At 50.3% G+C, this 24,876-nt stretch overlaps 1 protein-coding gene across 13 annotated transcripts in view; it reads right to left on the reverse strand.

Annotated features, from left to right (window-relative positions):
• Positions 1–586: 586 nt before the first annotated feature.
• Positions 587–24,876, reverse strand: part of LOC122542659 (leucine-rich repeat and immunoglobulin-like domain-containing nogo receptor-interacting protein 1) — a 645,371-nt gene continuing 621,081 nt past the window's right edge. For 12 of the 13 annotated variants that reach the window (XM_087981933.1, XM_087981929.1, XM_087981931.1 and 9 more), the window contains one exon: positions 587–3,848. In XM_087981933.1, the coding sequence (XP_087838059.1) occupies positions 1,995–3,836 (1,842 nt within the window). In that variant the 5' untranslated portion in view covers positions 3,837–3,848 and the 3' untranslated portion in view covers positions 587–1,994. Of the gene's footprint in view, positions 3,849–24,537; positions 24,668–24,876 lie in introns of those variants that run through there. The other variant, XR_015754064.1, reaches the window with a different exon arrangement.

Raw genomic sequence — 24,876 nt, forward strand, 5'->3', positions numbered from 1 at the left:
TGGATATATATACATACACACGTGAACATATATGCACACACGTGGACATATATACACACATGTACACACACTCATATATACACCCACACACACACGGACAGATATACACACACACCTAAAACACACGTATAATATGCATGCATACACACACACCTAAAACACACGTATAATATGCATGCACATACACACACACATATATATAATATGCACACACACATGTATAATATGCACACACATACACACACTTGTATAATATGCACAGACTTGTATAATATGCACAGACACACACACACACATATAAAGACAAGTAGGACTGGACATTATGCTGGTGATTTGCTTCCACTGGAACACCATAGAGCAGGCGTTGGAGTTCGAGCTGATGAATAGGAAACCAGTAAATCCACCTTTATTATGTAACGGTCACTTGCAAATCCTATTGCACATAGTAAGTAAAAGATCTTTAGTAAAAAGTCATGCTGTTGTCCCCAGTCATTGTAGAAAAATTGCTTTTGTTTTGGCAAGTTGTTTCCTCTGTGTTTCTGACTTTTCTGGATTATTCATAAAAGTTACAGAAAACACCAGAACATTCTTCGCTTTTTCTTGTTTAATATATAAAAAACATCATGGAAGTTCAGTGAAGGAAAGAAAATTCCAGATATATATATCATTATATTTATACTTTTCTTACACAAATGCAACAGAGTCACTTCCTGGTCAGATACACCTGGGGTTCACTTTAATTCCTTATTTCCCCGCCCGCCCCGGGTTTTGTGCACAGAATGTTCTGATAAAAATGCTGCAATTAAATATTTACAGCTCGAGTGAAGTCAGTGAACATTTCCTCAGGCCCTTTCCTCAGTGTTGGAGACCAGATGTCCCACACTCGGCGTGTTCAAACATGCAGTTTGGTAAGTTCAGGGAAGGTGCTCCTATACTCAGGGCAGCGGTGGTGGCGATGATCACTGGGGACTGATCACAGATCAGGACACACACATTCATTGATAGATCAAGGTCAGGGAACGTCAGAGTTCTGACTTGTTGTAATATTAATCTTGATGGTTTTTTTTCCCACTGGGACCAGATCGTATCTTTAATGGACCAACTTAACACGAATTACAAAATGAGATTGGGGCCTCCATTTGGGGCCATGTGCTGTGTACACTCAGTGACAACATGTCAGGGAGATGAGTCAGGATGTGAGGATGGGTGGGCAGAGAGAGTGATGGCAGGAGAGTGTACACTAGGCTGGAGTGTGGGCGACAAATGGGTGGGTACAGTTGCTTGAGTGAAGTGACTGGGTCATGGTACCATTGCCTTGGGGGATTCTGTTCCTGTCTCTCATGATGAAGGTGTCCTGGTTTTCCTTGCTGGGTATTCAACATTCTACCCAATGGCTGTTAAATCCATTCCTGTTCTTTCTCAGTAAATGTCTGAACAAATGAACAGAGCCCAAATGTTTGGTGAATACTTTGTCTCTTTTTTTTGTCCTGCCTGGTTATCTGGTGGTTTCCCACACCCTCAGCTTTGCAACTGGGCTCTGTGGGCACTGTGAAGAGAGAGCAGCGCCTGGTCCCTGGGACAGTCCCTCGTGGAGACATGGTCCCCAGGTGTAATAATGAGGCTGGCATAATTGGGCTGTAATTCAAAATCCAGTTGTACTGTTGGAAATGCCCCACCTGGTCAGGAGCTGACTGGGAACAGGCTGAGGGTGGTGTTCACTGGCTTCCTCAGAGTGGGACACTCAGTATCACCTTCACATAGAAAAAAATGGCATAAAAGGATGTATCTATGCAATTCCGGATTGTGCATTCCAACTAACTAAAATGAAATTTCGCCTTCAAACGGGTTTGGGGACGAGTCTCAAAACAAAAACAGTTGCCATCCAACCCGCTGTTTGGGTATTGCCCTCGGGAGAGAGTGTGTTACTTTCAGGAGGGTCTGTCAGACTGTGTGTCTGCAAACAGATAGCAGCAATCTCTCGCCAGCGGAGAGCCTTAGATCATTTTCATGTTGAATTTGCGAGGGGCGTCCGTGGTTCCGATCCCCGCGTCCGATTTCCGAGGCACGTATTCGATCTCAATGTTGTGTTTGGTGTTGCCTTTGCCCCGGCTCCAGAGAAACAGAAGGACGAGACAGAAGAGTACAACCCCCAGGAAGGAGATGAACCCCATGGTGGTGGCGATGATGAGGGTTTTGATATCAAACGGGAAAGGCACAGAGGTGCGGCTGCTGTTGGCGTTGCTGTCGTTGGGTTGGTTGGTGATGAACGCGAAGGTTTTGTTGCCCTGCTGTCCCCAGTCTGGGGAGTAGCCTCGGACATGGAGGGTAGCTGTGGTGCTGTCGTTACCCCCCGCGTTCATGGCGATGCACTGGTAGCTGCCGTTATCCTGGAGCTGGGCATAGCGCACTTCCAGGGTGCCGTCCGGGAAGACGGTGAGGCGGCCGTTGGTCTTCCTGGAGATGTGCTGCTTCCTGGGAGAGACCCAGAGGATGACCGGGGTGGGGTCCCCGTCCGCGCTGCAGCTGAAGTGCACCGTGTGGCCCTCATCCACATGCACGGTCTGCGGCGCCTTGTCCCGGATGCGTGCCCGCCTGCAGCTGAAGTAGCTGGGCAGCAGCACGTCGGGGAAATCCTTGAACTCCTTGCCGTGGACCATCTCCGGGCTGGCACACACAGGCTGCTGCCGGTTAAAGTTCAGGCGCCAGCGACGCCGGAACATCCACAGCAAGCGGCAGTCACACGCCAGTGGGTTCCTGTCCACGATCAGGGTCTCCAGGTTACCCACCGAGTGGAAGGCTGCCTCCTCCAGGGTGACCAGCTCGTTCCCGGACACATTGAGGAGCCGCAGCTGGCTGAGACCCCGGAACGCGTACGGTTCGACGGTGTGCAGGCGGGAGCCGGCCAAGTGCAGCTCCTGCAGCCTCAGCAGCTCCTGCAGCATGTGGCCGTGCACGGTGCCGATCGGGTTAAAGGACAGGTTCAGCAACCTCAGGTAGACCAGGTGCCGGATCGCCACGTACGGCACCGCGGTCAGATTGCAGCTGGTCACCGTCAGCGAGGTCAGGTTCAAGCCGTACAGGCAGTTGGGGGCCATGGTGTCCAGGTACACCCAGTCCGAGATCTCCAGCACCTTCAGCCGGTACAGCCGCTTAAAGGAGTAGTTCGGGATCACGTTGATGTTGAGGAAGCGCAGCCTGAGCACCACCAGGCTGTGCAGGTGGGACAGGGCTTCGGTCGGGATGGTGGTCAGGTTACATTTCTCCAAAGAGAGCTGCTCCAGGCTGTGCAGCCCACTGAACGCCCGGTGGGAGATATAGACCAGGTCATTGTCACCCACCTCCAGGGACCTGAGGTTGGACAAGTCCTGGAACATGTAGTCCAACAGGATGACAATCTTGTTCTCGCTAATGTCCAGCCGGGTCAGATTATTGAGGCCAGTGAAAACCCCGAGAGGGATCAGCTTCAGGCGGTTACTCCTCAAGCCCAGGGACCTCAGGTTGGGGAGGTTACTGAAAGCGCCAGGTTCCACCGTGGAGATGATGTTCTCGTTCAGCTCCAGCTCCTCCAGCAGCGGGTACGCCACAAACTCGTCCTGGTTGATGGTCTTGATGCGGTTCTTGCTGAGGTCCAGCAGCCGGGTTTCGGTGGGAATTCCCTCGGGAACGGTGATGAAGCGTTTCCGGTGACAGACCACCGACCTCTCCTGCGCTGAGCAGTCACAGCGAGCCGGACATCCTGAAGTATGGCCCGATAACGCAGCCCCGAGGATGAGCAGCAGGACGGACTGCCAGCAGACCACACCACTGCTGGACATACTCACCTCCCCAACCAGCATCCTACTGAAGCCCTACAAACAGCAAAGATAGACACAACACGTTAGCAAAGGCATCCGCACTGAACATACTCTCACTCATCTCCCCCACCCCGGTCCCCCCCACCGTAACAGACAGCACAAAGCCAGCTACAGAGTGACCCCCAGGCTGTCAAACACCCGCCAATCTGAATCCCAAAGACACACCGAGGGAGATGGTAACTTGGTGATAATATCATTCGGCCAGGAAGCCAGAAAACTTCTCACCTGTAATGTGAACTCTGCTTTCTCTCCACAGACCCTGCCAGACCTGCTGAGTTTCTCCAGCAAGCTCTGTGTGTTTGTTTCAGATTTCCAGACTCCACAGTGTTTCGCTTTTATTACGATAATAATCCAGGTATCTGGGCCCGTGGGTACTAACCTCAACAATGCAGCAAGTGAGATTTTTTGGAATACAAAAGCTAGATCATAAAATCTACTGCAAATTCCCAAACCCAAACCAAGCTGGAGAAACTCAGCAGGTCTGGCGACATCTATGGAGAGAGAAACAGCATTACCCTTTCAGTAATCCTTCTCAGAGCTTGTCTGATTCACAAAAGCCCCTTTGGTGACTCCACACCCAAAGTAAGTGCCCTCTGAAATGGCTGGGGTACCTCTCAGTTTGACGGTAATTAGGGATTGCTAACAACACCCACACCTCTAAAGAGATGAAAATAAACAAAATCCCCCAAACATACAGAAAACTGACCCCAAATGTACACAGGTGCAGATCCAGTCACACAAAACATATGGTTTAATTTATGCAGCATCCAAGTGTTGATGCACTCTGCATCACAGAATCCCTACAGTGCAGGCCATTCAACCCATTGAGTCCACACTGACCCTCTGTAGAGCATCCCACACTATCCCTGTAGCTCTCATGACTAATCTACCTAACATGTACACAGGGAGAACACACAAACTCCACACAGACAGTCGCCCGAGGCTGGAAATGAACCTGGGTCCTTGGTGCTGTGAGGCAGCAGTGCTATCCACTGAGCCAGAGGGCCAACTGCTCAGGGAGAGTCCATCATTTGTACAAAAACCACTGCCCCAATTCCTGTTCCACCCTCTCTCTCTGCACTGGACCATTTGGGAATACAAACACTCAGCCGCATTCACAAATCCAAAATGAGTTGCCACATTTTCCTGGATTAACTTGGAGCCACAGATCTCTAATGACTATTCTCAAGAATAAGACTCTGAATAATCTTGGCAAACATTAGATAAAGGAAGCATTTTATTTTCAGCATCTTTGAAAAACATGCTTCAATAGTTAGAACATTATTTTAGATTAAAGTAAAAGTGGCTTGACAGCAGGTCAGGGGTCATCTAATTGTCAAACTGGCTTCCAATTGGTATATTGTTACATTGAGCTGGTAAATGCCACCATTCAATGGGAGAGAGACTGCTCCTTCAGTGCTGACCCTCCCTCACTCCCGCTCCCTCAGTGCTGACCCTCCCTCACTCCCGCTCCCTCAGTGCTGACCCTCTCGCACTCCCGCTCCCTCAGTGCTGACCCTCCCTCAGTGCTGACCCTCCCTCACTCCCGCTCCCTCAGTGCTGACCCTCCCTCACTGCCCGCTCCCTCAGTGCTGACCCTCCCTCACTGCCCGCTCCCTCAGTGCTGACCCTCTCGCACTCCCGCTCCCTCAGTGCTGACTCTCCCTCAGTGCTGACCATCTCTCACTGCCCGCACCCTCAGTGCTGATCCTGCCTCAGTGCTGACCCTCCCTCAGTGCTGACCCTCCCTCACTGCCCGCTCCCTTAGTGCTGACCATCCCTCAGTGCTGACCCTCCCTCACTGCCCGCTCCCTCAGTGCTGACCCTCCCTCACTGCCTGCTCCCTCAGTGCTGATCCTCCCTCACTGCCCGCTCCCTCAGTGCTGACCCTCTCGCATTCCCGCTCCCTCAGTGCTGACTCTCCCTCAGTGCTGACCATCTCTCACTGCCCGCTCCCTCAGTGCTGACCCTCCCTCAGTGCTGACCCTCCCTCACTGCCCGCTCCCTCAGTGCTGACCCTCCCTCACTGTCCGCTCCCTCAGTGCTGACCCTCTCACACTCCCGCTCCCTCAGTGCTGACTCTCCCTCAGTGCTGACCATCCCTCACTCTCGCTCCCTTAGTGCTGACCATCCCTCAGTGCTGACCCTCCCTTACACTCGCTCCCTCAGTGCTGACCCTCCCTCACTGCCCGCTCCCTCAGTGCTGACCCTCCCTCACTGCCCGCTCCCTCAGTGCTGACCCTCTCTCACTCCCACTCCCTCAGAACTGACCCTCCTTCACTCCCACTCCCACTCCCTCAGTGCTGACCATCCCTCAGTGCTGACCCTCCCTCACACCCGCTCCCTCAGTGCTGACCATCTCTCACTGCCCTCTCCCTCAGTGCTGACCCTCTCTCACTCCCACTCCCTCAGAACTGACCCTCCCTCACTCCCACTCCCACTCCCTCAGTGCTGACCATCCCTCAGTGCTGACCCTCCCTCACACCCGCTCCCTCAGTGCTGACCATCTCTCACTGCCCGCTCCCTCAGTGCTGACCCTCTCTCACTCCCACTCCCTCAGAACTGACCCTCCCTCACTCCCACTCCCGCTCCCTCAGTGCTGACCTTCCAGCAGTGTTGCTCTCTCAGCCATGCACCTGAATGGTGCTTGTGTTTGAATCTCTGGAAGTCACAATGTGCTGAGTCAGAGGAGAGAGCATGACCCCCAGAGCCAGGGGTGATATTAAGCTCACACTGAGCGGTTTTGATAAGTTTTATTCTCAGCTTGTTGTTTCTGAGCAAGGCTCTGAGTAAACTGTGACTACAACATCACACTCATAATTTGTCCAGAGAGAGAGACAGAGAGAGAGAGACACACAGAGACAGACAGAGAGAGAAAGAGAGAGAGGGGGAGAGAGAGAGAGAGAGACAGAGAGAGAGAGAGAGAAAGAGAAAGACACAGAGAGAGAAAGACACAGAGAGAGACAGAGACAGAGACACAGAGAGAGAAAGACACAGAGAGAGAAACAGACAGAGAGAGACACACACACACAGACAGAGAGAGACAGACAGAGAGGGGGACACACATACACAGAGAGAGAGAGACAGAGAGAGAGATAGAGACACACAGAGAGACAGAGTGAGAGAGAGAAAGAGTGAGAGAGAGAGAGAGAGAAAGAGAGCAGGGACAGGATATCGAGAGTGTAATGTGTAGCAATGTGGGTTGGGGCTTGTGCAGCCTGACATCCTTTACCTGGGCTCACGGTCTCACCGCCCCCTTGGAATTCCCTCCCTCAGGGCATTGTGGGTCAACCCACAGCACATGGACTGCAGCGGTTTAAGAAGGCAGCTCACCCCCACCTTCTCAAGGGGCAACTAGAGATGGGGGCAATAAATGCTGAGTCCAGCCAGTGACACCCACATCCCACAAAAATGAATTAAAATAGTGGGCTCTGATTGGAGAATGTGGCAGCTCAGTGTGCCTGCAGCCTGTGGGTCTGACTGTGTACTGAGAGCCCAGCATAGTGTAACCTCCCCTACACACAGGCACCACATAGCACCAACATCTGCACATACATTCTTACACACCTTACAGTCATACAGCACAGAAACAGAGCCTTTGATCCAACCAGTCCATACTGACCATACCCCCACCTTATCTTTTGCCTTGATGATTAAGAATCAGTTTTAAGAATCATGCTCACCATCTTTACTAGCTAAACAGTGTCATGGTTGCTCTGAGCTGGGTATTATTGCTTATGCTGGAAGATTCCTCTGTACTCATTGTAAAATCCATTTCACTATCACTGAGTCAGAGTAACAGGGGGTTGAACAGTGAATGCCCAGGACTGTTACCCCCTGCATTTTAAATCAGTCAGAATGTCGGGACTGAGAGGGTTTACCAAATCACACACAAGCGTTTGTCATTCCCTGAATCAGTTGCTATCATTCATGGAGTAACTGCAGATGGAAACTCTCTACAGGGAGCTCTGGGATCAAAAGCCACACAAATCTGCCCTTCAATGGCAAGGTCTTTCTGAAGGTTTTATATTCTCTGGGTTTTTTTTTACAGAGCTCAGTGCGTGTCAATGCTGTAATCCCTGCCCCCACCTGAAGTTAATAAGATGTAAAATAAAATCTGAGAGAGGTTACCCCCATCTCATTCATGGGACGGCCCAGTGACAGAGACTGACAACCACAGAGTGAAGGGAACGGGGAATGGTCCATCATGAGACTGGGAGAAGCTGGGCCGAGAATCTTCTCTCTCCTTCATTCACCACCTGGTCTCCCAGTCTGTCGCTCTGGTTGAAAGCAGTTTGTTCACAACAACCTCGATATCCCTCTCAGGTCCGGACAGTGCCCCCTGGATCCGGACAGTGCCCCCTGGATCCGGACAGTGCCCCCTGGATCCGGACAGTGCCCTCTGGACTTGGACAGTCCCCACCTGGATCCGGACAGTCCCCTCCCTGGATCCGGACAGTGCCCCCTGGATCTGGACAGTCCCCTCGCTTGGTCTGGACAGTGCCCCCAGAATCCGGACAGTCCTCTCGCTGGATCTGGACGGTTCCCACTGGATCTGGACAGTGCCTTGGATCCGGAATGGAGTGGAGATGTAACTGTGGAAGGGGAGCAGACAGGCAGGAACAACAAGCTCCTCTTCACGCTGTTACATGGACCTATTAATGGTTATCTTGGCCAGGCCTAGAAGCAAAGCCACAAGGCGGCTCATAGACTTGTCTACCGTACCCTGCTTCAGGTGCCCATAGATCAGGAGTGTGGGGCTGAAGTGCAACCAGAATTTTAACAGCAGCCCCTTCAAAAAACTTAAACAGGTCTGCAGATGAATGCATTATTTTCCCCACTGTCCTCTGTCTCCCACCTTCAAGCAAATTTTATATCCAAATGGCTCGGTATCCCTGAATCCCACGTGATCTAACCAGTCTACAGGGACAGTCCCAGGACAGGGGGAGGGGGTCAGGGACAGTCCCAGGACAGGGGGAGGGGGTCAGGGACTGTCCCAGGACAGCGGGAGGGGGTCAGGGACTGTCCCAGGACAGGGGGAGGGTGTCTGGGACAGTCCCAGGACAGGGGGAGGGTGTAAGGGACAGTCCCAGGACAGGGGGAGGGTGTAAGGGACAGTCCCAGGACAGGGGGAGGGTGTAAGGGACAGTCCCAGGAGAGGGGGAGGGTGAAGGGACAGTCCCAGGACAGGGGGAGGGTGTAAGGGACAGTACCAGGACAGGGGGAGAGGGTCAGGGACAGTCCTGCTGCAGCTCTCTGTGAGTTAGTTCCCCCCTCCCCTCCCCTCCCACTGGGATGGAGTGTGACTCTCTCCTGTTAAACCCCAGCAGGACCTTGAGGTTCCCCAGCTCATTTCCAGCTGCTGTGGAGAGAGAGAGATACCACAGACTGCTTCCAGAGTGAGGGTGGAGGGTGAGGGATGGAGGGTCAGTCCCTGAGGCCTGGGATACTGGCATCTTCAGAACAGGAGGCAAGTGAGGGAGTTCATCCAGAAATAATCGTTATGTTAGCGATACAATCGTTATGTTAGCGCGACTCAGAGGCGCTAGGTCATTGTGAGAACTCTGCCAGTTATTTAATAACAGCAGCACCTGGGACAGCAATCAGATATCGATCAGGCAAATGGAAAAGATCAGAGAGTGTCCTCACTGCTGCCTCTAGCCTCTCCAATTACTGATGGCATTGATCTTTTAACAGCTACCTCACTGTCATTGCTGAACTGGCCTGGATGTTAACTGCCGTATCCTGGCCCTCCTCCATTCTCTGCCTCACTTTCCCCGTCTTTCCCTGCTGCTCATTCTGCATCAGCTTACAGCTTTCTCCAGGAACAGCTATCCAAACCAGGGTCAACGCTAATGCAAACTAGGGATGGGCACTCAGAACCTCCCCCCGTTTCACTGGAAATTGGGATGTACTTTTGGGAATGGATGGGTCCCCTTCTCTATCACGCAGTCACACCTACAGTCTCAGGAAGGGAACATTGTCACAGTGCCTCTGTGATCTCCTCCAGTTCCACTACCCTTCAAGATCTCCATGCTCCTCTACACTCTTATTCTGATTTCTTCTGAATCCCCAGTTTCAATTGCTCTACTATTGGGGAGCATTCTGCAGAAATTCACCATCAATCTTCGGATAGCACTTTCCATCCTGACTTGGAAATACACTGCTGTCCCTTCACTGTGGCTGGGTTAAAATCCTAAAATTCCCTCCCGAAGGGCATTGTGGGTCAACCCACAGCAGGTGGACTGCAGCAGTTCAAGAAGGCAGCTCACCCCCACCTTCTGAAGGGGCAACTAGCGACGGATAATAAATGTTGGCCCAGCCAGTGATGCCCATGCCCCATGAGTAAATTAAAAAAAACATGGTGCTGCTGTTTCTTTGAGTTTACAACAAAATCTCATCTCTGGGCAAGAACATACCCCTCACACTTACTCCTTGGTACTGAATGTTTCAAGTGACCTAAACCCTTTCCTATTCACACCAATTTTTACACACCCCTAGGCCAGTTGAAGACTGTGTAATGTTCCTGGTTTTAGTGATCCCGCTAAAATGTCTTTTTTTAAAAAAAACTCAGTTTGTATACAATCTCGAACTAAAACTGCTACAGAATAAGCTCACGGCAAACTCTGTCCTTCTGAGAATTAGTTGCCTTATCCAATAAAGCAGCATCTAGAATTATTATTTCTATCATGCCTGCATTGTGCAAGTGGATGACAGTTCACATCTCTTCATTTTCAAGTTTACAAATAATGAGAAAAAGAATTTAAACAGCTATTGACTTAGCCAACACTTATCTCATCTTCTCATCCTTTCCAAATTGCACTCTCCTACAAACCTGACCCAATCCATTTCTGACTGAATAAACAGAGAGAAAGCAGAGCAACGAGGAATCAATATTTGTTGTCAACATTATGTGTGTGTTTCTGAAAGAGTACTATTTCATTGTTAGCCAGCAGCTCCACCCCTTATTCTTAGATAGAACAATACAGCACAGAACAGGCCCTTCGGCCCACGATGTTGTGCCGAACATTTGTCCTAGCTTAAGCACCCATCCATGTACCTATCCAATTGCCGCTTAAAGGTCACCAATGATTCTGAGATGGAAATGTGTTGCTGGAGAAGCGCAGCAGGTCAGGCAGCATCTAGGGAACAGGAGAATCGACGTTTCGGGCATTAGCCCTTCTTCCTGAAGAAGGGCTAATGCCCGAAACGTCGATTCTCCTGTTCCCTAGATGCTGCCTGACCTGCTGCGCTTCTCCAGCAACACATTTCCATCTCTAATCTCCAGCATCTGCAGACCTCATTTTCTCACCAATGATTCTGACTCTACCACTCCCACAGGCAGCGCATTCCATGCCCCCACCACTCTCTGGGTAAAGAACCCACCCCTGACATCTCCCCTATACCTTCCACCCTTCACCTTAAATTTATGTCCCCTTGTAACACTCTGTTGTACCCGGGGGAAAAGTTTCTGACTGTCTACTCTATCTATTCCCCTGATCATCTTATAAACCTCTATCAAGTCACCCCTCATCCTTTACCGTTCCAATGAGAAAAGGCCGAGCACTCTCAACCTATCCTCATATGACCTATTCTCCATTCCAGGCAACATCCTGGTAAATCTTCTCTGCACCCTCTCCAAAGCTTCCACATCTTTCCTAAAGTGAGGCGACCAGAACTGCACACAGTACTCCGAATGTGGCCTAACCAAAGTCCTGTACAGCTGCAACATCACTTCACGACTCTTGAATTCAATCCCTCTGCTAATGAACGCGAATACACCATAGGCCTTCTTACAAACTCTATCCACCTGAGTGGCAACTTTCAAAGATCTATGAACATAGATCCCAAGATCCCTCTGTTCCTCCACCTCACTAAGAACTCTACCGTTAACCCTGTATTCCGCATTCTTATTTGTCTTTCCAAAATGGACAACCTCACACTTGGCAGGGTTGAACTCCATCTGCCACTCCTCAGCCCAGCTCTGCATCATATCTAAGTCTCTGCAGCCGACAACAGCCCTCCTCACTATCCACAACTCCACCAATCTTCGTATCATCTGCAAATTTACTGACCCACCCTTCGACTCCCTCATCCAAGTCATTAATAAAAATTACAAACAGCAGAGGACCCAGAACAGATCCCTGCGGAGCTCCACTTGTAACTGGACTCCAGGCTGAATATTTACCATCTACCACCACTCTCCGACTTCGACCGGTTAGCCAGTTTTCTATCTAATCGGCCAAATTTCCCACTATCCCATGCCTCCTGACTTTCCGCATAAGCCTACCATGGGGAACCTTATCAAATGCCTTACTAAAATCCATGTATACTACATCCACTGCTCTACCCTCATCCACATGCTTGGTCACCTCCTCAAAGAATTCAATAAGACTTGTAAGGCAAGACCTACCCTTCACAAATCCGTGCTGGCTGTCCCTAATCAAGCAGTGCCTTTCCAGATACTCAAATCCTATCCCTCAGTACCCTTTCCATTACTTTACCTACCACCGAAGTAAGACTAACTGGCCTGTAATTCCCGAGGTTATTCCTATTCCCTTTTTTGAACAGGGGCACAACATTCGCCACTCTCCAGTCCCCTGGTACCACCCCCGTTGACAGTGAAGACGAAAAGATCATTGCCAATGGTACTGCAATTTCCTCTCTTGTTTCCCACATAATCCTAGGATATATCCCGTCAGGCCTGGGGGACTTGTCTGTCCTCAAGTTGTTCAAAATGTCCAACACATCTTCCTTCCTAACATGTATCTCCTCTAGCTTATCAGTCCGTTTCACACTCTCCTCTTCTACAATACGGTCCCTCTCGTTCGTAAATACTGAAGAAACGTACTCATTCAAGACCTCTCCTATCTCTTCCGACTCAATACACAGTCTCCCACTACTGTCCTTGATCGGACCTACCCTCGTTCTCGTCATTCTCATGGGAAGGAACGTGTGGTCAATCTCTAAACAGCTGTCTCCATCTCCATGACCAAATCTTCTTGTGTACATGGAAGTGGGTCATTCAGCCCAATAGGTTCACACCGAGCCTCTGAAGCCCTTCCCACCCAGTCCCACCCCATCCCTGTAACCCAGCATTCCCCACGGATAACCCACCCAATCCCCGTAACCCAGAATTCCCCATGGCTAACCCACTCCATCCCTGTAACCCAGCATTCCCCACGGATAACCCACCCAATCCCCGTAACCCAGCATTCCCCACGGCTAACCCACCCCATCCCCGTAACCCAGCATTCCCCACGGCTAACCCACCCCATCCCCGTAACCCAGCATTCCCCACGGCTAACCCACCCCATCCCCGTAACCCAGCATTCCCCACGGCTAACCCACCCCATCCCCGTTACCCTGCATTCCCCACGGCTAACCCACCACATTGCTGTAATCCTGCATTCCCCACGGCCAACCCACCCCATCCCTGTAACCCAGCATTCCCCACGGCTAACCCACCCCATCCCTGTAACCCAGCATTCCCCACGGCTAACCCACCCCATCCCTGTAACCCTGCATTCCCCATGGCTAACCCATGCAGCCTGCACATCCTTTGGACTGTGGGAGGAAGCCCACGCAGACACGGGGAGAGTGTACAAACTCCACACAGACAGTTGCCTGAGGGTGGAATCGAGCCCAGGTCCCTGGTGATGTGAGGCTGCAGTGCTAACCACTGAGCCACCGTGCTGCCATGTTTGGAGATACATTGTTCAGATCAGGGCAGAAGGGCCAAATAGCCGCTTCCTACTCCTGTTTCTATGTTGGCAGGATCAGATCCCAGCAGCTTGTTCCTAGGATTAGGCAAATAGAGAATGTTGAGCACGGTCTTATTAAAGCCAACGGGTCAGGAGAGGACAGAAAGATTAAGAGTCGCTTGGTGTGTGTGTGTGTGTGAATGTGTGTGGGTGTGCATGTGCCTGTGCGTGTGTGTATCTGAGTTTGCCTGTGTGTGTATGTGTGTGTCTGTGTGTGAGTGTGTGCGTGTGTGTATGTGTGTGTGTGTGTTAGACTGTGTATGCCCAAATGTTGATGCGAAAGATTATAGTTTGAGTATTTGAGATGGCTCAGTTTTTGTCCAATGTGTGCAGGAGGGTTTCCTGACACAGTATGTAGACAGGTCAACAAGGGGCGAGGCCACATTGGATTTGGTACTGGGTAATGAACCCGGCCAGGTGTTAGATTTGGAGGTAGGTGAGCACTTTGGTGATCGTGACCACAATTCAATTATGCTTACTTTAGCGATGGAAAGGGATAGGGTATGTACCACAGGGCAAGAGTTATAACTGGGGGAAAGGCAGTTATGATGCAATTAGGCAGGATTTAGGATGCATAGGATGGGGAAGGAAACTGCAGGGGGTGGGCACAATTGAAATGTGGAGCTTGTTCAAGGAACAGCTACTGCGTGTCCTTGATAAGTGTGTACCTGTCAGGCAGGGAGAAGTGGTCGAGTGAGGGAGCTGTGGTTTTCTAAAGAAGTTGAATCTCTTGTCAAGAGGAAGAAGGAGGCTTATGTTCGGATGAGACGTGAAGGCTCAGTTAGGATGCTTGAAAATTACAAATTAGCCAGGAAGGACCTAAACAGAGAGCTAAAAAGAGCCAGGAGGGGACATGAGAAGTCATTGGCAAGTCGGATAAAGGAAAACCCTAAAGCTTTCTATAGGTATGTCAGCAATAAAAGACTGACTAGAGTAAGATTAGAGTTTAGATCAGAGTGGTGCTGGAAAAACACAGCAGGTCAGGCAGCATCCGAGGAGCAGGAAAATCAATGTTTTGGTTTATGCCCGAGACGTCGATTTTCCTGCTCCTCGGATGCTGCCTGACCTGCTGTGCTTTTCCAGCACCACTCTGATCTAAACTCTGGTTTCCAACATCTGCAGTCTTCACTTTTGCCTAGAGAAAGATTAGGACCAATCAAGGATAGTAGTGGGAAGTTGTACGTGGAGTCAGAGGAGATAGGAGAGGTGCTAATTGAATATTTCTTGTCAGAATTCACACTGGAAAAAGACAATGTTGTTGAGGAGGATAGTGAGATACAGGCTATTGGACTGGATGGGATTGAGGTTCACAAGGAGGAGGTTTTAGCAATTCTGGAAAGTGTGAAAATAGATAAGTCCCCTGGGCCAGATGGGATTTATCCTAGGATCCTCTGGGAAGCTAGAGAAGAGATTGCAGAGCCTTTGGCTTTGATCTTTATGTCATCATTGTCTACAGGAATAATGCCAGAAAACTGGAGGATAGCAAATGTTGTCCCCTTGTTCATGAAGGAGAGGAGAGACAACCCTGATAATTATAGACCAGTGAGTCTTACTTCGGTTGTGGGTAAAGTGTTGGAAAAGATCATAAGAAATAGAAGTTATAATCATCTAGAAAGGGATAATTTGATTAGGGATAGTCAACATGGATTTGTGAAGAGTAGGTCATGCCTCATAAATCTTATTGAGTTCTTTGAGAAGGTGACCAAACAGGTGGATGAGGGTCAAGCAGTTGATGTAGTGTATATGGATTTCGGTAAAGGATTTGACAAAGTTCTCCAGGTAGGCTATTGTAGAAAATACGGAGGCATGAGATTGAGGGTGATTTAGCAGTTTGGATCAGAAACTGGCTATTTGTATAGGTGGATAGAGTGGTCAAGAAGGCATAAGGTATGCCTGCCTTCATCGGATGGGGTATTGAGTAGAAGGGTTGGCAGATCATGTTAAAATTGTACAAGACATTGGTTCGGCCGCATTTAGAATACTGTGTACGGTTCTGGTCGCCACATTACCAAAAGGATGTGGATGCTTTGGAGAGGGTGCGGAGAAGATTTACGAGGATGTTGCCTGGTATGGAGGGTGCTAGCTATGACGAGAGGCTGAGTAGGTTAGGATTGTTTTCACTCGAATAAAGGAGGTTGAGGGGGGACCTGACAGAGGTTTACAAAATCATGAAGGGTATAGACAGGGTGGATAGAGATAAGCTTTTTCCCAGGGTCAAGGATTCAATAACGAGAGGTCACATGTTCAAGGTGAGAGGTGAAAGTTTAAGGGGGATACATGCGGCAAGTAGTTTACGCATAGGGTGGTAGGTGCCTGGAACGCTGCCAGCAGAGGTGGTAGAGGCAGGCACGGTAGATTAATTTGAGATGCGTCTGGACAGATGCATGAGTAGGTGGGGAGCAGAGGGATGCAGATGCTTAGATACAGAATTGACCGACAGGTTTAGACAGTGGATTTGGATCGGCTCAGGCTTGGAGGGCCGAAGGGCCTCTGGTTGGGCTATAAATTTTCTTTGTTCTTTGTTATTTGTAAGAAGTCAGAGAGTGGTGGTTGTTGGGAAATGTTCATCCTGGAGTTCAATTACCAATGGTGTACCGCAAGGATCTGTTTTGGGGCCACTACTGTTTGTCATTTTTATAAATGACCTGGATGAAGGTGTAGAAGGATGGGTTAGTAAATTTGCAGATGACACTAAGGTTGGTGGAGGTGTGGACAGTGCGGAAGGATGTTACAGGTTATAGAGTGACAGAGATATGCTGCAGAGCTGGGCTGACAGGTTGCAAATGGAGTTTTATGCAGAATAGTGTGAGGAGTAACAAGAATACAGAGTACTGGGCTAATGGTAAGATTCTTGGCAGTATAGAGGAACAGAGAGATCTCAGTGTCCATGTTCATCGATCCCTGAAAGTTGCAACCCAGGTTGATAGGGTTGTTAAGAAGGCATATGGTGTGTTAGCTTTTATTGGTAGAGGGATTGAGTTTCGGAGCCACGAGGTCACACTGCTGCTGTACAAAACCTTGTGCAGCTGCACTTGGAATATTGTGTACAGTTCTGGACACTGCATTATAGGAAGGATGTGGAAGCTTTGGAAAGGGTTCAGAGGATGTTGCCTGGTATGGAGGGAAGGTCTTACGAGAAAAAGCTGAGAGACTTGAAGCTGTTTTTGTTAGAGAGAAGAAAGTTAAAAGGTGACTTAGTAGAGACATATAAGATGATCAGAGGGTTAGATAGGGTGGACAGTGAGAGCCTTTTTCCTCTGATGGTGATTAGATTACATTACAGTGTGGAAACAAGCCCTTCGGCCCAACAAGTCCACACCGACCCGCCGAATCGCAACCCACCCATACCCCTACATTTGCCCCTTACCTAACACTACGGGCAATTTAGCATGGCCAATTCACCTGACCTGCACATCTTTGGATTGTAGGAGGAAACCGGAGCACCCGGAGGAAACCCACACAGACACGGGGAGAACGTGCAAACTCCACACAGTCAGTCGCCTGAGGCGGGAATTGAACCCGGGTCTCTAGCGCTGCGAGGCAGCAGTGCTAACCACTGTGCCCACCGTGCCGTGATGGCTAGCACGAGAAGACATAGCTTTAAATTGAGGGGTGATGAATATAGGACAGATGTCAGTGATAGATTCTTTACTCAGAGTGTAGTAAGGGTGTGGAATGCCTTGCCCACAACAGTAGTAGACTCGCCAACTTTGAGGGCATTTAAATGGTCATTTGATAAATATAGGGATGAGAATGGAATAATGTAGGTTAGATGGGCTTCAGATTGGTTTCACAAATGGGTGCAACATTGAGGGCTGAAGGGCCTGAACTGTGCTGTAATGTTCTATGTCCTGTGTGTGTGTGCATTTGAGATTTGTGCGTGTCTGTGATTTGTGTGTTAGACTGTACGTGTGTCAATGTGTATGTATTAGACTGTGTGTGAGAGTGTGAGTGTTTGAGTTAGACTATGAATGTGTGTGTGTGTTTGTTTGTATAGGGAAGGTGCATGTTAAGCAGCATCAATGGCTGTGAAGATATTTCATGAAGGTCCAGTGAGTAACTCTCTAATTGTACAACCATCTCCCTCTGAGACTGTGTTCTCCTCCGGATTCTCCCTGTCCCTTTCTCCAGCTGTTGGAATGCACACAGTTTTCATGGTGGCAGGTTTCCCAAAGTACAGTCCACTCCCCGGCCCAGTCTGAGGGACAGCTGATACCCAAACAGACAGCGTACAGCCGCTGCAGGCTGGAAGGTGACAGCCGGGTGGAAGCAATACCCTGTTCCTCCCTGAGGCATCAGTGTGACTGGGGCACAGAGACCCCTGGAAAGATACAAACACAATCTCAAAGAAAACGTGCTGAGGAACGTACTAACAGGAAAAGGGAACAGAGAAGAGAATGAAGAGAGCACAAGACCGCGGTCTGAACAAATCTTAAAATAGATTATTGAAAAACATTGTCTCTGAGCTGGGTCCCTGTGTCTCTGGGCTGGGTGACTGTGTGTCTGGGCGACTGTGTGTCTGGGCGGGATCCCTGTGTCTCTGAGCTGGGTGACGGTGTTTCTGAGCTGGGTGACTGTGTCTCTGGGCTGGGTGACTGTGTCTCTGGGCTGGGTGACTGTGTCTCTGGGCTGGGGTCCCTGTGTCTCTGGGCTGGGGTCCCTGTGTCTCCGGGCTGGGCGACTGTGTCTCCGGGCTGGGCGACTGTGTCTCCGGGCTGGGCGACTGTGTCTCCGGGCTGGGCGACTGTGTCTCCGGGCTGGGGTCCCTGTGTCTCCGGGCTGGGGTCCCTGTGTCTCCGGGCTGGGGTCCCTGTGTCTCCGGGCTGGGGTCCCTGTGTCTCCGGGCTGGGGTCCCTGTGTCTCTGGGCTGGGCCTCTGTGTCTCTGGGCCTGGTGACTATGTCTCTGGGCTGGGCGACTGTGTCTCTGGGCTTGGTCCCTGTGTCTCTGGGCTGGGCGACTGTGTCTCTGGGCTTGGTCCCTGTGTCTCTGGGCTGGGCGACTGTGTCTCTGGGCTGGGCGACTGTGTCTCCGGGCTGGGTCCCTGTGTCACCGGGCTGGGTCCCTGTGTCTCCGGGCTGGGTCCCTGTGTCTCCGGGCTGGGTCCCTGTGTCTCCGGGCTGGGTCCCTGTGTCTCCGGGCTGGGTCCCTGTGTGTCTGGGTGGGTCCCTATGTCTCTGGGCTGGGTCGCTGTGCATCTGGGCTTGGTCCCTGTGTCTCTGGGCTGAGTGACTGTGTCTCCTGGCTGGGTCCCTGTGTCTCTGGGCTGGGTGACTGTGCCTCTGGCCTGGGTCCCTGTGTCTCTGGGCGAGGTGACTGTGTCTCTGGGCTGGGTCCCAGTGTCTCTGGGCTGGGCAACTGTGTCTCTGGGCTGGGTGACTGTGTCTCCTGGCTGGGTCCCTGTGTCTCTGGGCTGGGTGACTGTGCCTCTGGGCTGGGTGACTGTGCCTCTGGGCTGGGTGACTGTGCCTCTGGGCGAGGTCCCTGTGTCTCTGGGCTGGGGTCCCTGTGTCTCTGGGCTGGGGTCCCTGTGTCTCTGGGATAGGGTCCCTGTGTCTCTGGGATGGGGTCCCTGTGTCTCTGGGATGGGGTCCCTGTGTCTCTGGGATGGGGTCCCTGTGTCTCTGGGATGGGGTCCCTGTGTCTCTGGGCCTGGTGACTATGTGTCTGGGCTGGGTGACTATGTGTCTGGGCTTGGTCCCTGTGTCTCTGGGTTGGGTCCCTGTGTCTCTGGGCTGGGTCCCTGTGTCTCTGGGCTGGGTGACTGTGTCTCTGGGCTGGGTGACTGTGTCTCTGGGCTGGGTGACTGTGTGTCTGGGCTGGGTGACTGTGTGTCTGGGCTGGGTCCCTGTGTCTCTGGGTTGGGTCCCTGTGTCTCTGGGCTGGGTGACTGTGCGTCTGGGCTGGGCCCCTGTGTCTCTGGGCCTGGTGACTATGTGTCTGGGCTGGGTGACTATGTGTCTCCTGGCTGGGTCCCTGTGTCTCCGGGCTGGGTCCCTGTGTCTCTGGGCTGGGTCCCTGTGTCTCTGGGCTGGGTCCCTGTGTCTCTGGGCTGGGTGACTGTGTGTCTGGGCTTGGTCCCTGTGTCTCTGGGCTGGGCGACTGTGTCTCCGGGCTGGGTGACTGTGTCTCCGGGCTGGGTCCCTGTGTCTCCGGGCTGGGTCCCTGTGTCTCTGGGTTGGGACCCTATGTCTCTGGGCGAGGTGACTGTGTCTCTGGTGGTCCCTGTGTCTCTGGGTTGGGACCCTATGTCTCTGGGCGGGGTGACTGTGTCTCTGGTGGTCCCTGTGTCTCTGGGTTGGGTCCCTGTGTCTCTGGGTTGGGTCCCTGTGCGTCTGGGCTGGGTGACTGTGCGTCTGGGCTGGGTGACTGTGCGTCTGGGCTGGGTGACTACATGCTAACAGGTTCTACATTGAGCTGTGGGATATTTCTGGTCGCTCTCTCTCTCTCTCTCTCTCTGCTTTCGAACAGTTTGCTGTTCCGGGTGCTGCATGCTCCTTATTTGCCTCGTACTCCTTGGAAAATATCTTGGGAGAAACCGGGTCACATGTAAGACGTAATTTTTCTCCCAGCGGTATGATGTTTCATCATGAGCCAGGCACCTATACTTTGTTTGATTAGTTTCCGTGCAGGCCCGCTGTCAAGGAAAGGCCGCCAGCATTCTCAAACCCTCTCAGTGATATGTGTTATGTGGAGCTGCTTCTTTCAAACTGAAATATCATGGCGGCTGTATCAGGCTGAGAAAAGACCCAATCCCTCCCTCCAACAACGGAGGCAGCTACCTGCTCATCACACTGCACCGAGGAGGGGGTCACACACTGACACAGTGTGCGAATCATTGCTCTCTCACAGCCAGAGGACAGAGCACACACTGTCTCAGGGCACTGGCACTGAGTCCAATGAAGCAGCTTATCACTGGCACTGGCAGGGTGGGGCATTATAGTTGTGTGGCAGGCTTTATAGAGTTACAGTTTGTGAAAACCCAAAGATGGTCTTTAACCTCAGAAAGACACAAACCCAGGAGAAAAAAAGTACTGATAGGGAATAACCCACCTTCTAGATAGTTCACCACGGATCTAAGTGAAGTTCAAGCTGAATTACTGATCAATACTTCACTCCTTATGGTTTCACAATTCCAGTACATTTCTCCAAGATGAAATCATTTTGGAGGCGACCTTCCACCTAAGTTTGCATATGTAAATATGACCAAAATAGCATCATGCATCAATTTGCATGGAAAATAGGGACAGGAGGAGACCATGCGGCTCTGCCAGTCCACCTCCCCGTTTAATCTGATCATGGCTGATCATCCAACTCAGTATCTTCTCTGGGTCAGACAGACAGTGGGCACTGGTGGGGTTCCTGGATCCCTGGGCTGGATGGCTGACTCTGGTGGAATCTCAGACTAGTTACAGCACAGGGGTAGGCCATTCAGCCTATTATTATTGTACTGGCTCTCTGAAGAAATTGATGTTAACTGTGCCCCAAACAGCAGTATCACCATGTTTAATCCACCCATTCCCCCTTTCAGACTGTAATCTAAATCCCTCCCCCATCATAAAGCCTCTCTCTAAACCGACTCTCTAACCCGTCTTTAAAGCTTCTCTCTAAAGCCCCTCACTAACCCACTTTCTAACCTGTCAACAGCATTGTGTCTGGATGCATCACTACCTGGCATGGTAACTGTACCATTCAAGATCGGAGATGGTTACAGAGAGTGGTGAACTCGGCCCAGACAATCACAAAGGCTAACTTCCCATCTATAGAATCCATCAATCAGGCCCGCTGTCAAGGAAAGGCCGCCAGCATTCTCAAAGATCCACCCCACCCTGGCAAAGTTTTTCTACAACCGCTACCATCGGGGAGAAGGTACAGAAGCCTGAACACACGCACCAGCCGGTTTCACAACAGTTTCTACCCGACTGTTGTTAGAATACTGAATGGACTCACAAACTCTTAACATTTGCCTGTACCTGTGTTTTTGTTTTTGCCGCTGTTTACCTATTATTTACTATCTCTGCTACTTAACTCTGTGAGCTGCCTGTATTGCTCACAAGACAAAGATTTTCACTGTGCCTCAGTACACGTGACAATAAATTCAATTCAATTCAATTCAGCTCCCCCCTCTAAAGTTCCCCCAGTCTAACCCCCTCTCTAAACACTCCCTACCTAAAGCCTCCCTCTAATCCCCTCTCTAACCCCCCTCTCCAACTCCCCTTCTCTAACCTCCCCTCTCTATACCTCCTCTAACCCCTGTTTTCTAATGCCCTTCTCTTAAACCCCCTGTAATCCCCTTCCCTAACTCCCCTCTAACACCCCCCCAGCCTCCCTCTCAGCCCCCCAATCCCCCCAACCTCCCCCCAGTAATCCCCCCACCTCCAAAGTCCCACCGCACTCTCAGGCAGTACATTCCAGAACCGAACTACTCACTGCACGACCAAGGTTCTCTGTGTGATCTCCTTGAATCTGTGCCCTCTCGCCTGATCCTTTCATGAGTTGGAGCAGTTTATGGTGATCTGCACAGACCTTTCACACACAAACAGGTCTCCTCCCCACCTTCTCTTCTCTCAGGATCACAGCCCCAGCTTCTCCAATCTATCCACGTTCCTCATCCCTGAAACCTTTCTCATCAGTTTCTTTCTGCGCTCTCTCTAATGCCTCCACACCCACTGAGTTGACCTAATGGGTGTCTTTTTAATAAACAATTAGTATTTGTTAAAACGTTTCCTGTCTGTTAGACATCACCTCCCCTGACATAGAGACTGTTAAAAAGAAACAAAGACGATCAAAACAATGACAGAAAACAGAGGTTGGGAATAAAGAGCTCATTCTTGTGTTGACAGGCGTGAGCAGTGGGGGACTGCAAGGATCCACTGGGTACCAGCTGGTCACAATCTTCATCGATGATCTGGACGTGGAGACCAACTGCAATATTTCCAAATTTGCATATGATACAAAACTTGGTGGGATGTGAGCTGTGAGGATTTATACAGAGCAAGAACAATGTGGAAAGTATGAAGTTATCCAGGAATATTAATGGTGCAGGGTATGTCTTAAACACAGAGAGATTGCAAACTGTTCATGTTCAAAGGGACCTGGGTGTCCTTGTTTGTAAGTCACTGCAAATTCAGCAAGCAATTCCCAAGGGAAACCTTATGTTAGCCTTTACCTCAAGAGCATTTGAGTACAGGAGCCTACGGAGTATGGGGTACAGCCTGACCTTCTCCTATAAGGAAGGATATGCTTTCCATTGAGACAATACAACAGAGGGTCACCAGACTGACTCCTGGGAATGGTGAGACTGTCCTATTAGGAGAGATTGTGGAGATTGGGCCTGGATTCCCTGGAGGTGACACTTTAAAAAAAAATGGATAAATGGAGTAGATTAAGGAAGGATGGTACCTCCTGGATGTGGAGACTCACAACCTGGGACACAGTCTCTGAGTAAAAGGCAAGCTATTGCAATGATTAGGAACCAGTTCACTCAGAGGGCAGTTTGAGGCAGCTGCACTATTACAGTAACTTCAAGATGGCGACTCTGATAAATTTCTAGTTGCTACTGACAACAAAGGACATGGGGATGGTGTGGGAATCTAGTTTTGAGGTGGATAATCAACCATTATTTTAAATGGTGCAGCAGACTTGAGGGGCAGAATGGCCTACTCATTTTATAATGGCTGACACAGAGTGCTTCATCTCGTGCCTCCAGAAAGGTCACTTGAGAGAGATGGAAGGAGCCAACGGCAGCCATCTATCCCAATGGCTGCATCCAATCAGGATCCCCAGATGGAGCATGCTATTAGTGAGTCAATGACCACAATGGAAACCATGTCACCATAGCAACACCATATTGATAACCCATACTGAAAAGTTTACATTTAAACAACAAATGAATGAATCCATGACTGAAGCAGATGAAAGAACACCAGGGAACAGAGGGACAGGAAGCCATTCCACCCACCCCTCCCCAACTCCCTACCTCTCCATCCTCTACTCCCCAATTAGCAGCAAATGTTTCTCTCTATCTCCAGTATCTGTCTGCTCAACATATTCAGAAATTAGTTTAAATCACCCATTAATCTCTAAAATTCCAGGGAATACAACATCCTGAGTTTACTTTATCTCTCCTTGTGATTTAGCCCTGGGAGTATGGGACATCTCAGTCACAGACTGGAGATAGGAAAAGAGGACATTGATGAGGCCACTTTTGGAATACTGCATTCACTTCTGGTCTCCCTGCTATAGGAAGAATGTGCAAAACTTGAAAGGGTGCAGAAAGGATTTACAAGGATGTTGCCAGAGTTGGAGGGTTTGAGCTGTAGGGAGAGGCTGAACAGGCTGGGGCTGTTTTCCCTGGAGCGTCGGAGGCTGAGGGGGACCTTACAGAGGTTTATAAAATTATGAGGGGCGTGGATTGGATAAATTGACAAAGTCTTTTCCCTGGGGTGGGGGAGCCCACAACTAGAGGGCATAGGTTTAGGGTGAGAGGGGAAAGATATAAAAGGGACCTAAGGGGCAACTTTTTCACACACAGAGGGTGGTCCATGTATGGAATGAGCTGCCAGAGGATGTGGTGGAGACTGGTACAATTACAACATTTAGAAGGCATCTGGATGGGTATATGAATAGGAAGGGTTTGGAGGGATATGGGCCGGGTGCTGGCAAGTGGGACTAGATTGGGTTGGGATATCTGGTCGGCGTGGCTGAGTTAGACCGAAGGCTCTGTTTCTGTGCTGTACATCCCTATGACTCTAGGCTAGCCTTATGGAAATGGATAACACTCTGGGGGATATTATCAGTGAACACGGGTCTAACTGTGTCCAATACACTTGTTGTTGTGGTCAAGGTCAGAATACATCTTGCAGGTCATACTTCCCTTACTCAAATTACAGCAATATTCCTCACCCGAATCCGAGTTGATGTACACTCCTTGTCTGTCCTCAGCCGTGTGGGTTATTACGGATTGTTCTCTCAGTGGTTTAGCAATTGCTGTCAGGCAATTCTCTCATTCCAAACATTCACCGGGGCATTATCTCCTCGTTCCCCATCCCTGCATTCCAGATATCACAGTGACAGAGGATTCTATCCACTCAGAAAAACCTCATTCACATCACCCAGCTGTTCTCAAATTGAGCTCCAAATTCCTAGTTTCATTCTGATTGGGCATTTATTCCATATTCTGTTCACTGACTGTGTCTGGATAACAGACCAAAATCCTACCTTTTATCATTTAAACAGGAAGCAGTTCACAGAAGTTCC

The sequence above is a fragment of the Chiloscyllium plagiosum genome, unplaced genomic scaffold (assembly GCF_037043375.1).
Source record: "Chiloscyllium plagiosum isolate Xiang-an unplaced genomic scaffold, Cpla_swu_hap1 HiC_scaffold_42, whole genome shotgun sequence".
In the NCBI taxonomy this organism is placed as follows: domain Eukaryota; kingdom Metazoa; phylum Chordata; class Chondrichthyes; order Orectolobiformes; family Hemiscylliidae; genus Chiloscyllium; species Chiloscyllium plagiosum.